At 33.5% G+C, this 15,099-nt stretch overlaps 1 protein-coding gene across 1 annotated transcript in view; it reads left to right on the top strand.

Annotated features, from left to right (window-relative positions):
* The window catches only part of LOC137408468 (uncharacterized), a 40,964-nt gene that overhangs the window by 5,107 nt on the left and 20,758 nt on the right, over positions 1-15,099 (top strand). The window contains exons 2-7 of the mRNA XM_068095007.1: positions 4,452-4,611; positions 4,784-4,921; positions 5,759-5,903; positions 6,599-6,772; positions 11,029-11,203; positions 13,163-13,272. Coding sequence (XP_067951108.1) covers positions 4,462-4,611; positions 4,784-4,921; positions 5,759-5,903; positions 6,599-6,772; positions 11,029-11,203; positions 13,163-13,272 — 892 coding nt within the window. The 5' untranslated portion in view covers positions 4,452-4,461. The remainder of the gene's footprint in view (positions 1-4,451; positions 4,612-4,783; positions 4,922-5,758; positions 5,904-6,598; positions 6,773-11,028; positions 11,204-13,162; positions 13,273-15,099) is intronic.

The raw sequence follows: 15,099 nt of genomic DNA on the forward strand, positions 1-15,099 counted from the left end.
TATTGCACTGCAGTGCCATTTGACTGCTAATATTGCATTTCTCAACCATCAGTACCCTTTCTTTTTTCCAATATCTCTTTGACAGTGGGCTGTATGACAGTGGGCTGTATGACAGTGGGCTGTATGACAGTGGGCTGTATGACAGTGGGCTGTATGACAGTGGGCTGTATGACAGTGGGCTGTATGACAGTGGGCTGTATGACAGTGGGCTGTATGACAGTGGGCTGTATGACAGTGGGCTGTATGACAGTGGGCTGTATGACAGTGGGCTGTATGACAGTGGGCTGTATGACAGTGGGCTGTATGACAGTGGGCTGTATGACAGTGGAATTTTTAGTTTATACTTTATTTGCTCACTTTGGATCCTCAAATTCCATCAAATTTTTTCTGTTTCCAACTGACCCATCATCATCTTCGCTTCCCAAGAACTCTTCATCTGCAGCTAGGTCAAGCCTCAGACTCCTCTTGACCAGTGTAAGCATGTGTGGTACTGATATGCTTGCTATTTTCAGACAACTCTGGAGACTCAAGAAATTTTTCTAGGGGATTTCCAGCAAAACCAACACTTTCACCCTGTCTTTTTTCGCGTTTAAGGTCTTCTAGCCGGAATCACCCTCCGGGCTTAGCTTGCGAGAGCCAGGTCTAGCAGCCTTTTTCACTTCAGCACAGGCGATGGTAGAAACACCATTTACTGCCGGCCTAGCCTTTGCAGATTTAGCTGTCTTTCACTTTGACTATCCCCAAAAAGAGATCTACCATGCCTTGGAGGGTGACAGATCTCTCCTATTCTTCTCTCAACTCCACTTTCTTTTTCTCTAACTCCCATCTGTTCCACAATTCTGTGCTATTATTGCTCTCTCTTTCATCAAATATTTTTCCTTTTTCATCAAATTTACTCTCATCTAAATTTGCTCTCAGAGGTTGTAAGTTTCTACTTCGTTCAAAAACTCACTAACTTTAATCAAGATTGACACATTCTAAACTTCTTCTCTGCTCCTCACTACACCGGCATACTTACCACAAAATTGAGAAGCCAACAAACTTGGTTTGTTCTCACCGAATTGCTCCACTTTTTTTCACTTCCATTTTTTCACTTCCGTTCTATAGAATCTATCACCTCGATTAGGGCACTCTAAGTAATGGGGTTCAAAATTCTTGGACCCTCTACATTTTATTTTCTAATTGCGATTTCTAGTCCAGTGACCACTTTTGCTACACTTACTACAAAATTTTTAGGACAAAGTACAGCTATATGATCTCTTTTGGAATTACATACCATGCACCATTTATCACCTTCATTACCCCAGACCATCTTTTTATCTTTCCCAATATCCTTGCTATTTGCTTTCTCACCACTACCACTAGCTTCTCCTCGTATCTCACTTTGTCTTTTTTGGGCCCTTCAGTTTTTAGTTTAGATTTCGATTTAACCACTGCCCCCTACCCACAATCTTAATTGTTCATGCACATTATTTTCATTTGATTTGTTTGCAACAGCATTAGCATTTAAATAATATAACATATTCAGCTCAACCTTTCTCTTACTCCATCTCCCATACCTCGGGACATCTACATTCTCTTCTACAGGCTACAAGTTTCTAGTTTCAGTAATATTGACAGCATCGTCATTAGTATCCCGACTTGATTTGGTTTTCAAATCAGTATCATCAACATCCTCCTCTAAATATCATTATCATTTTTAAGTCTGTCTTCAATTAGGCGAACTCTTCTAGGCTGTTGTTATCGCGATCCTGTTATAGAAAAAAAATTTCTATTTCTTCTAACTTAACTATTTTCCTAATCTAACCCAGTAACTGCAAGAGTTATGTCCTCTTTTCACTATTTCCTTTATCCCTAGGAATTCCTGGTGTCTTTACCGAAAATATATTACAGGGACAAAGTTTTGGTAATTTACCAATTCGGATTTTCACCACTTTTCTTTAACTACAGACTTCTTAAGTAAATCATTTTTCTCAAATTGTTCATAATTTATATCACTGTTATTCGGTACACCTAGACTAGACCTAATTTGTCTACTGAACATGAGTGTACTACGTGAGTACCCAGCCAATTTTGTTTAGAGTCTCTTTACAGTTTACACAGAGCTTTCTGCTAACCCATTAGATTATGAATATTTAGTGTTACTGTTAACTGCTTGAACTCCATATGGTTCACAAAGATTTCTGAATACGTTACTGCCACAACATAGTTCATTATCAGAACAAGCCACCCTTGGTATACCAAAATCTGAACATGTTCTTTTTATAACTGAAATAATTGGGTTAGATGTTTGAGTAGCTATTAGAATAACCTCAATCCACTTTGAATAATAGTCATTAACAAACAGCATTAACAACTATAATTCATGTTCAAATACAAAAATATCAGATCCAACTACTTCCCTCGGATTAGAGGGTAGTTCACTAACACCCATAGGTTTTTGTTTGATATCCATGTGCATAATACGAAGATTGTAATCATCCTACAAATTTTTAATACAATGCCTAAAAGCAAGCCCCAAAGATGCTGCTGGGCTCTCCTACTATATTTATTAACACATTGATGACCTTTATGACATTTTTAGATAAGAATGTCATATAGATGTAAATGCAAGAGGAGTAAAACAGTAAACCGTTGGAAATGCTCAACTCTTTTCTTCTAGAAAGTCTACTTATCTCTCCATCTAGGTTTGCACTTGACTCTGGCCAGCCATTCTCCACGTATTTGATCACAGTTTTACCTACTTCATCATCAAGCAAAGCTTGTCAAACTTTCACCACAAGATTTCTCAATTTTCTTAGAAACTCGTTAAACCGGCAGGACAGAACTATTGTCATCAGATTCACTTTATACTCTCAAATTGTCTACTTCAATTTTTTTTATATCTTTTCTTGTACCAGTGATAGTATACTCGGACTCTCCAACCAAATGTCTAGCTTTCAGTTTGTTAGATAAGTGATCCCAAGTCAAATCAGTCCCTTGCATTAACTTTTTCTTAGCATTAGACTCACGCGAACCATTCACTGCTAAAGCTACATTAAAGTGTTGCCTCAAATTTGCATTACTAGCACCAAAGTCCATGTCTCTACTCAACTGTTTCACTCTTGCCAAGTACTTTCTCTTTTTCTCCCCAAAGCCTGTGAAATCGTAAGAAATTTCATCTTCACAAAAAGCTCTTCTCTCATGAAGACCTCTCAGCAAATTTGAACCAGTCAGATAAGCATCAGCTGACTGGTTCGCAACATCAATCCATTAACTCTTTAGTAACTCCATTCTACTGCTACCAATAGCACTAAATAAAGCTAACAGTTGGGTCTTTCTTGCAAAAAATAGAGCACCACCATCGGTATTACTCATACGCAATGAAATAAGCTCACATGCAACCTCGAACTCACTTGGCCAACTCTTGAAATAACTAGAAAAATTTTCGCTATTCAGTGTCAACCTAAAGAAAGCACTAACGTAGAGTTGTCCAGCAGCTATTTCTGCGAACAACTATCGATAATAGTAATCACTTTTACCTTTTTAGACAACCCCATGAAACCCAATTGCACTGCTACAATAACACTACCGATACAATATAACAACACAAGCCTATAAATAATGATAATTACCTACACGAACTACACTACGAAACACAATAATATTACCACCCCTCAATTGATATACGTAATAAAACAACACAATATGAAATTTATTAACAATGCTAACGTTCTAATAGTGACTGCTGACGACGCCTTTTTAAATACTGTGCTGGTACCTACCTGTTTCAACATTGCAGAATAAAGCCGTCCTTTGGGTCCTCCATTACTTGTGTACCATTAGTCCCGCAAAGTCATGACGTCACCATGAAGCTTTTAATCCTATACTGTTGTAATCTGATAGCTTTAACGCCATTGCGATATCACTATTGACTATGACTCCTAGTAGTGTCTCACCATTGCTTTAGACACTGTTACACTACATATGACCTCGCAGCTCAATTGCACACCACTTAGCTTCTGTATCATGTGTAAAAGTATTTATGGTAGCTATTTGATGTAGGTCGTAAATTCAAATCTTATCTATGCGTTTGTACATCATTCAAGCTATAGCATAAAGGTTTATGATTTACTTTGTTTGTAAATGTTGTGTGACACATCTTTAAAGCATTACAGATATCAACTTTGTTACCGGTTCTATTCAAAGTAAGTTAGATGAGAAAAATAATAAAGAATAGTTAATTAAAGTTATGCCTTTTCTCCCGAAAAGGTTTTTTGCATAAAGCTGTGACATAATATGGATTGGTAAGGTCCTACCCGGTGTTTGGTATAAGGTGTAGTCTATTTCCTTGGAAACTGGAAATGTAATGAATTGTCAGGCATATTGGAGATGCGATTTGAGTATTTTAGACAGCAAATATCTGATAAAACAATTATGCATATAACTCGCTCTCATCATTTATTTTGAAGGTTCTATAAAATGTTTGATGTTAAGTTTTCACCGAAGTTTGCACGGTTGAGGGAGTTATTCAGGAGTGCATGTATGGAGAATAAGGTTATAGATGTGCACAAGCTTGTCTCTCATCTTCTTCAGCTCTATGTTCCTGATGATCAGCTCTTCATAAGTCTGGTAAGCTGCTTTACGACCAAAAGGAATGCATACACAAGTAAATTGATGTACGAACTCAGTCCCAGAACGCATTAAGCTCGCATGTCGAGGTATTTGAATATTTGTCGGTCTGCTATAGTTTGGTTGTAAGAGTTTATTAATTGTTTCTTATTTTCATGATACGTTTGTTTAGTTTTTCTACACCAGACAAGAGCTGTGGAAAGACAACTGCTCATTGTATCGGGCACTCAACATTCCTTCCTTTTCTCTCCTTCCTGAATACTTCCTGCAGCTGATAGAGTCTCTCAGGTTGCAAAGGTTCTACCAACAGGTGTAAAAGTTATATAATCCACTTCCAATTCCTTCTCATATTCTATCATGCAAATGCTTCTATCACTATTATATACTTATGTTCCATTCAGGATTTTATTTGACTCAATTTGAACTTGTCATGTAGTGTATTACTAGCCTGTATAAACAGGACCTTGACAACAAACATATTTGAGAAAGAGTGTAATGTAACCTCTAAAGGGCTACTGACAATAACATTTTGTTATGCCGACAGCTTTAATAAAACAAATATTGATAAGAGCTATAAGAATGTAAATAAAAAATTAACATATTTTAATCCGGCAGCAGTAATTAAACTATATTTAGATAATGATAAATCGAAAACTTAAATTAACTTCTCTGGTGTTAATCTCCATTCTCTCATTTTTATGACATCATTTTGTTGTCACATTTTGAAAATGAGTATTATTTTCTGGAACAATCTAAATGTTAAAATACAACAAAATAATATCTATGAGAAGATAAACATGAATTGAGATATTATTACTCAATATATATCATATGAATACAAAATGAGTATAATGGTATGGTGAAAGTTGTATAAAAAATAAAGATTGGTTGGCAGGCATTAATTCAACTAATTAAAGTGCACTAATATCAACATTATAAAATACTATCATAATATATTTTCTAACAGTGTGTTGCCACTCTATTTCTATCTGAAGCAGCAACCACCATCAGAGCAAGGCATTACTGCCAACAAACAGATATTTTACATGTAATGAAAGTTCAAGTTTACTTCCTGTCCGCTTTGTTTGCCAACTTGTAACACTTTGACATGTAGAAAAGTCAAAGTGCTATCTTTTATATGTTTCAGCTATTCCAACTACCAGTAACTGTGGCTCTTCACCTCATCAACATTGTTACTGAAGGAGAGATCAGCTATTTGTCACAGACTACAACCTTAGAGCTCATTGTACAAAGTCTTTTGGATAATAGTTCTTGCAATGACCTCTCTATCGGTGAGATACTTGTAAATTGGTTATATTAAAGTGACGTCTGATGCGGGTGAGAGGTTAGCTTCTTTCTTACAAAAGAGTTTAGTGTCGGTTAAAATTTCTGAATTTTAAATTTCTTGTTAGTTTTTGTGAATTTAATGCCTATTGTAAAATGTTAATTGAAATTTCAATTTCGCAACATTTCATTTCAATCACGGTAGTTATATTAAAATCTTGTATTTACAGTTTAAAACAATGAAATAATGTGGTGGTGGAGATGAATATTTAATGGGAACTTAGTAAAATCTCTCTCTAGTAATTCGACAGTAGAGAACTTGTGGGTATCCTAAACTGTTTGCTCCTTTTTCATATTACAAGTGGGAGTTTTATTCTATACTCTACAACTTTAGGTTTCAAGTAACTATAGATTCTCTCAGCAGTTGTATCTGAAACCCTTTTTATGAAAGGTTATGTCTTAGCATGTCTTTATCGCTTGAAAGGTAAATTCAATTTCAGGTTGTATCTCTCATACAGTTTTTGTATAGACCTGCTTATCAACTCTCTTTTTCCTAATGATTATTTGTTGGCTTCATCGCCTTGACTCCTTGTCTATATTATCTGTATTCAAGTACAGTTTGACTTACGACAGTATTTTTTGGATACCATGGATTGTGTTAGTAGTTCATCTGAGCTCTTCACGTGAATGTATTTGTTTGTAGTGCAGTTGTTGAGCAGACTAATAGCAAAGGCCAAGATATCATTGGCTCAGCTCTTAGACTCTGTTTGGTGGCTATCTGATGGAGAACTTAAATGGGAGGGTGAGCCGGTCTTGGCTCGTTTTATTCGGCTCAGTGGTGAAACCAACCATCATAAACACCAAATTTCTCACCAAGGTCGGGTTTTTACATCTTTTATTAAAATATTTGGTTTTTTGTTTCTCGAATTGCTCATTTGTGCAACGGAATTCAAACAATATCAATGTTTGCTAAAAAAAATTGAATAAATCGTTCAGTTTATTTGCCGGATGGAGTTGTGTGAGTCATTTGTACCCAATCAACAATTTTATATTCCCAGAATGCTTCAGGATGGTCCGAAAAATCCCAGAAACGTTTCATTGTAACTTTGTCACAAGATTATTTGTAGACACCTTTTCAACGTTCTAGTAACATCTTTGGAAATGCGATGGTGGAAAATATCTTCCACAACATTTCAGCGTTGTTGTGAGAATTATGCTGTTGTAACGTTCAGCAAATTATTTTTCACAACATTCCTACAAAACTGGAAAAACGTTACGTAATATTTACAAATTTTATTATTCCTTCCATGATGTTGCTTCAAAAATATTAGCTGACATCCCAGAAACATTGCGTGCAGAGCATTGATGAGATGTAAATGTATAGACATTTTTAAACATTCTAATAACTCTGTACAGAGTTTTCCTCTGACATCGCTATAATGTACATAACCTCCTCACAACATTTCTTCCAAGCTTTAATATATGTTTACATTAGCTGTACCACCCGGCGTTGCCCGGGTAATAAAAAAGTCTTTGGACAGAAATTTGATTTGTATTCAACATATAACAACGTTTCCTATTCTTACTTTCAAACTACATATCATGAAAGAAGTGTTTTGTGTAGTTGAAATAAATTAGGTGAAAAATAAAAACTACTGTAAAGGTTTTAAAACTTTGTCAAACAACTGTACCTTTCAAGCTAGTAGCCTGGCGTGTTGCCAATAAAAAATTCTACTAAGCTAGTTCATAAGGCTAGGCTTCCAATGACGGTAAGCCATGACTTTGCATCTGCATTGTTGTCCAGCTCCGCTGTGCTAATAATAGCTATAGCCGGAAAACCGACAGATATACGACGACACACGGACATACTTTGAGAAATATATATATAGAAGGTATAAGGATAAATGTCTATATAGTAGCATATTCTGCTGGGTGTGGTACCATTTACAAGTGTTTTTTAGTGATATTTTGAGCTCGCTCTATAGTATTTTATTGTTAGTGTACCATATGATATAATAAAATAGAGATAGAGAGAAAAAAATTATAATGTAGCCATTATAATCATTTGTGAAATGTTTATTACAGTCGAATGCAATAAATATCGCACAATAATCCATTACGCGTTCTAATGGAGCCTGGTCATTTTTGCAATATTTGTAGCGAAGCGCAAAAATTGAAGTTTGTAATGACCATTATTTTTCTGGGCGTAAATCATTTTAAATTAAAAAAAATTTGAACATTCTAGATTATTAAACATTAAATTGCAACATTCTAGCTAGAATGTTACAGGAATAGACTTTGCTAACGTTATCAGTGTTTTTAGAAAACATAGTTATTGAATGTCCCAGCAATGTTCCATGAAGGGTACTTGGGAATGTTTGAGCATAAACATTGATTTAACATTGACATGCAATGTAACTGCAGCATTATGTTGCGACATCATTTTTACTTTCAAATGAATGTCATAATACTCCAAAATGTCCTGCCTCATAATATCCCAATATTGCCCAGGTTACTTAGAGGTTTGCTTGAACTGTGTGAGTTATATGTGGAACATTACAACAGTACATTCGCCAGTAGTCTGCAAAAAGTTTTAATTGGTTTTACTCTTAATAATGGAGCTAAGCTAAAGGTCTTTCTAGAGACTCTCAGGATGTTGTAGGTTAATATCTAATGAAATAAAATACTTTTAGATGTAAATAATGAATAGAATAGTATAATACTATAATAATATATATTATATATAGTAATTATATATTATAATAGTCATAAATATAATATTTTTATTGTACGATAATATATAGCAATAATTGGTAGAATAATGTTATGGGCAGTATAAAAAGGCAAACAATTTTAGTTTGTATATGATTTGTAATCCCACGACCACACGAGCGGAAGTGTGGGAGTTTTTATGATAAATGCATGTGCACACAACTTACGAAAATTATTCATCAACAATGAGACGAACCCTTGGCTAGAAATTTCATCAACAAATTTAAGCATCGGAATGTAAAGTCGTTAAAGTATAATAACGATACAAAACACATTTAAACCTATTTAAATATGTTGCCAAGTCTTTGTAAACCGTCGGTATTATCTTTAAACTTACCCATCTGATCGGATTATACACAAATAGACAGATTAATTTGAACGAAAAATGCTACAAAACGCTTGAAAAGCTCGGTTTAATAAAAGTTAAGACCGAAAATTGAAACGCCAATAAAGCCGTGCGACAGATAGTAGAACTATTTAGCAGTGCGCATTCCACGAGAAAACCGTGCTCATTTCATCAGTCTATGGCATTTTTAATTGTAATCGAATTTATTCGAAGGTTTTTGTAATAAACGTAGACCGTTTGAGGCGTAGACTGATTTACAGGTACGAAATTGTGGTACACAGTTTATCAGCCTGTGTTTTTGGTCCAATCACCGAAGGTTTCATTATTTGAAACGTTAGCCGAAATTCTTTACAACTTATGTACAAGCTAGGGCCGAACTACAACGCCCCTTCATGACGAGAATATCTTTTATTTTGCTACAGTTTTATACGCGTGAATGCTACTACTCGCTTTCTGTTAAAGATCGCTTATCAAAACCATTCTACATTCAACCCAACCAACTTTCAAACTGTGTATAGTACACAGTAGCACATTTTACTTCTAATTTTGCATTTCAGAGTTATAATAAACATATTTCTTTATTGTTGTTGAATTACATACATTACAGTAAATGAGGCCTACAGCTTTATAACACTTTTATAACAGCTTTTATTTTGCTGCAGTTTGCAGAAATCTTCGAGACGCGTGAACGCTCATAGGTTTTCTATTATTGCTGTATTACTATATTAATAATATTGGTTATTTTAATAATATCAGTGCATTTTACTTATAATATTGGCCAACATTGCATTTCTCCTATTGCAAGGGAGAGATATAAACGTGTAATATTTTCCTTTCATTGTTGTTGTTTGTCATGACCAAACACTTTTTAAATAAGTTTTCTAAAAACATATATAAATACCACAACTTCTCGATATTGCTACCTATGACGTTTTGAAATGTAAACAAAATTGTGTATTGGTTTTCTATTATTACTATATTAATAAAATTGATTATTCTAAGAATATCAGTGCATTTTACTTCTAATATTGGCCAATATTGCATTTCTCCTATTGCAGGGGGAAAATATAAACATCTTTTCCATTCATTATTGCTGTTTGTTGTATATAATAACACCCACACCCAGTACATTACAGCTACCATTGCAGTTATCCTATTGCACTGCAGAGCCATTTGATTGCTAATATTGCATTTCTCAATCATCAGTACCCTTTATTTTTTTGCCAATATCTCTGGCCATCTCTTTGGTCGTGGGCTGTATGACAGTGGAATTTCTAGTTTATAATACTTAAATTTAAAAAAGAAATCGTGTTCAAGGTGTCAAGCAAGGCTTTATAACTTCATTTGTAGTATATCCAAGTTTAAGTATCTGTAGAGATGACAGAGTTCTATCTATAAAATTGCTTTAAAATTCAATTAGTTTTTGAACGATGAAATGGAAATATAAACATGCCCAACATGTTATTGTATATATCGTACATGTTATCATACATATCGTCACATATCATACATGTTATCGTACATATATATCGTACATGCTATTGTACATATCGTGCATGTTATTGTACATATCGTCACATATCATACATGTTATCGTACATATCGTCAAGTTATCAGCAGATTTAAGCTGTATGATATGTAACATTATTTAAGGAAACTTTGTAATAACTTGTATTCACCTAGATTCACTGCCTTTTAGTTCAGACAGGTATCATTTAAAGGATATTTTACAGGATTTTTTATATCATTACTTAGTGTTATAATCATTACTTAGCATTATAAAGTGTTTTTTTGTTTTAATTATGTTTTGTTAGTAAGAGTTTCTTTATTCGCGATTAAACCCAAATTCATATACTATTTACAATCACATTAAACTAATGTTTTTTATCAAATGAATAGACATAAGAGTCAACTTTCAATCTACATGAAAAAGGTTCTATCAATGCAATACATGAGAGTATATGTCATTATATGTCATTCTCTAGTCTGATTTTAATAGCTTATGGCATATCTAGGTTGTGTATGGGAAGAAGAGAGTGACACTGACAAGCGAGTCATTATGGAGCACGCAAAGGCGCTCATTGCTAAGCAGCATGGTCAGTGTGATAAGGAAGCATGGAAGCACTTATTTGCTGACCTTCTTGGCAGCCTATATCGTGCTCAGCAGGATGTAGACATCTCACAAATATGGTAATTGAAGTAATAATTATAAGGGTTTCCTGTTCTGACTAACAGGAAATTTAGCCGAGTGTGTAACTTTACTTTGCGTCAGTATTGACAGGGTGGTATAACTCTACCAGTGACAAAACTTCTTTATCATTGCTTGTTTTGTTGAATTAGCTTCACTTATTATCGTTCTGGTAATGACATACAGCAACATATAAAATATATTGTATTGTTTATTATGTCTGGCTATTGTCACTAATTTTCACTATTTTCAGTCTGGCTATAACACTAACCGGAAGAATGATGACTCGAACAGGTTTTATTCCTTGTATATATATTGTATATATATATATATATACAATATATATATATATTGTATATATATTGTATATATATATTGTATATATATATTGTATATATATTGTATATATATATTGTATATATATTGTATATATATATATTGTATATATATATATATATTGTATATATTGTATATATATTGTATATATATTTTATATATATATTGCATATATATATTGTATATACAATAAAGTATGGGCTAAAAGTCAGCATAAAGTGCTCGATACTAAAGTAGAGCTTACTATAAATTTGGTAAGAAATTTATTAAAATTTGACTAAGCATAAAAATTACTAAAAGTTTCATATTGCACAAAAGGTGTGTAGCACTCATCAGATAAGATGCTTAGGCATTTTATCTGATGAGTGCTACACACCTTTTGTGCAATATGAAACTTTTAGTAATTTTTATGCTTAGTCAAATTTTAATAAATTTCTTACCAAATTTATATTGTATATATATATTGTATATATATTTTATATATATATTGCTTATATATATATTGTATATATATTGTATATATATATCGTATATATATATTGTATATATGTATTGTATATATATTGTATATATATTTTATATATATATTGCTTATATATATATTGTATATATATTGTATATATATTTTGTATATATATTTTGTATATATGTATTGTATATATATTGTATATATATATTTTATATATATTGTATATACATATTGTATATATATTGTATATATATCGTATATATATTGTATGTGTATATTTGCTGTTTATACTAACATAGCTCAGTATTATAAAACTACTATAGCTAGCGAAAAAGTTGGCCTTTTCTTAGGAACTATAAATTAAGTTTATTAAGTCAATAACTCAATTTAAGTTACTCGGAAAGGCTCGATTGGTTTATTTTTGCCTATCTGACATGATGAGTGGCTATTGCATTCAGCAGTTTTTGCTCATAGAGCTGTTTTTATTCGATATAGAGCTGACTCCAAAACATTTTATCTTGAACCATATTTCAATTACATCCATCCATGCCGTATCATCTTTGCGGTTATTTTTTACTTTTATTGTGTTTATGTAACCTCTCTCCCTTGTATTCCTTCACTGCTCTATTTTTCACTTCTTTTTCTTCCTCTATTGTTCTTTCTTTTTTTTTCTCTCCTGTTCTAAATCTCTTCTCTCTCATGTGCTCATAGGACATTTCTCTGTGTCTTTATGGTGTAGCTGTAAAACCTCTTTTTATAACAACCATAGAGCTTGCCTCAGGAGAGTTGTCATAGAACACCTCTCTGCACAGTCTAGTCCTAGAACACCTCTTTCTATTGTAGCCATGAAGCCTTTCTCAGTGATGTGCCATGGAACATATCTCTATAGGGTTACCATCGAGCTTATTTCCGTGGTGTGCTCATGAAACATCTGGTTATAGTTATACTATATAGCTTATCTGGGCAGTGTGGCATAGAAGCCTTCTCTATAGTATTGTCATCAAACTTTGTCCGTAATGTCTCTAGGTTAGCATATTTAGATCTGATTAGAGTACATATTCTGATGAAAGATTTAGCTATGCCAGCATTACACTTCAACTGTATATTTCAGTCGAGGTTAATATATGCTGCCTTTGTCAACAGATTTTTATTTTAGTCAAAGCCATTGCAAGATAACAAGAAGGGTCAAAGGTTATCAGTTGGTATTTGTCGAGGATGAAAACTTAAAGACAGAAATTCAAAGTCTTTTTGAAATTTTACGTGAAGGTAAAATTTCACTTACTCTTTTAAATTATTACTACTCACAACTAAATGTTCACTCAGATTCAGACTCGTAGCTCTTTATCTCATCTCCCAATAAACCAGTTATTTGGCGTTTTTGTAGTTATTTGGTGTATACCTTGTTGAACCTTGGTGTATATCGTGTTGAACCAGCTAGTGTTATACGATTACCATAAAGTCTCTATTTGAACTCCACCTCTATTTGACTGCCACTATAGGAGAATATTTGAAAAATGCAGAGCCACCCTTTAATTGAATGCCACTTCCATTTGACTGCCACTTTGACATTCTGTGATCTTTACGAACCCATAATATCAATTGATCAGTAGAAAAGTGTCCACTAATCGAACTAATGATGACTCGGTTACATCACAAACAATTGATTTATTCGTTTTTTCTATTTGTATCAAACTCGATTTCCAAGCTCCAAAGCTTTTCGTTTTTTGTTAAAACTTTATCATCAACACCAAAGAAGTAATTAATAATAATATGTATAATATAATAATATAATAATAAATGTGTCAGGCTAATAGTAGATCCTTGTTTAGCGGGGGCTTGATGCTTCAACGTACGTGAAAAATGGTTTACATTTACGATTGTTATATGAATGACGAGTTTTAGGCTAAAGGTTGTGTTTATTGCCCATGCGGCTGAACGTTTATCGTTACATGTAATAGGTGTGAAATAAAACACATAAAAGTTTTGCTCTGCTAAAAAAAAATTTTGGACGATAATATCGTCAAGTTCAGCTGTGCAGAAAATTAGTTGAGGTCAGATGACATTGTGGAAAGTAATGAAAGTCCAAAGATGTTCGTTCCACCGAAAACAACAATTGGAACGCAGCTAGCCGAGCAAACAATGCAAATATTTTTGTTTTGAAAATATTAATTTTTGTTGCTACATGTATTATAAGTATCGTTCGATTATGTCACTTGTTTATGAACATATATATTTGTAGCATTTGATAGATTCTTATAATATAATTTATTAATTTGCAGATTTATAGCATATTATTTGATAGCATCATTGCGGTAATCTGAAGACAGCTTACACTCGATTGAGGCTCATAACTCCTCTTCTATTGTACATAAAAAGCCAGTTTTGACTGCAAACTATAGCAAACATATCAATGAGTGTAATGAGCTATCATGCAACATTGTTAAATATTCATAACTATGAAGTAAAAATATGCCTTCAAATTTAGAAGAAAATAAAGAATTGAAAGCTTTAACAAATTGCAAAGCAGGGCACTGGCTATAACATCATCACAGGTTTATTGCAAGCAGTAGATATCAACTGCTAAAGATATTTCTCGGCTTTTCAATGCATATTTATTTAGAGATCTTTGACAAGTTGGAGGTGAGTTAGCAGATTTATTGCATCTAAAGGGTTAATGTCGCTCCGCCCGAAGGAGAGTGTAAAATATAGGTGACATTCGCTTCACCCGTAAAGGGTTAAATCTATCTTCTTGAAATTCTGACAAGCTTATTTAAAAAATACTACGCCAGCCTCTATTTGATTACCACTATAAGGAAAGGGTTGGAAAATAAAGCGCCAGGCATTTAAATGGAGGTTTTACGGTATATTAAATATTGACAATGTTCTTTCTGACTTCGTTACTCCTTTTTGTCTGTCAGCAGCAATAACATCTCTTAGTTAATGATCGAGATGTGAACATGTAATCTGCTGGAATTCATCTTTAAAATTGTTGGCTACTGTTCCTTCTGCTCAGCCTTTTGCAGACGTTATGGTTCTTTCTGCAATGTATTACCTCATTACTCCATGTATAATTGCTCTGCCTAGTTCCTTGTT

This window comes from Watersipora subatra, chromosome 11, assembly GCF_963576615.1.
Source record: "Watersipora subatra chromosome 11, tzWatSuba1.1, whole genome shotgun sequence".
NCBI classification, from domain to species: domain Eukaryota; kingdom Metazoa; phylum Bryozoa; class Gymnolaemata; order Cheilostomatida; family Watersiporidae; genus Watersipora; species Watersipora subatra.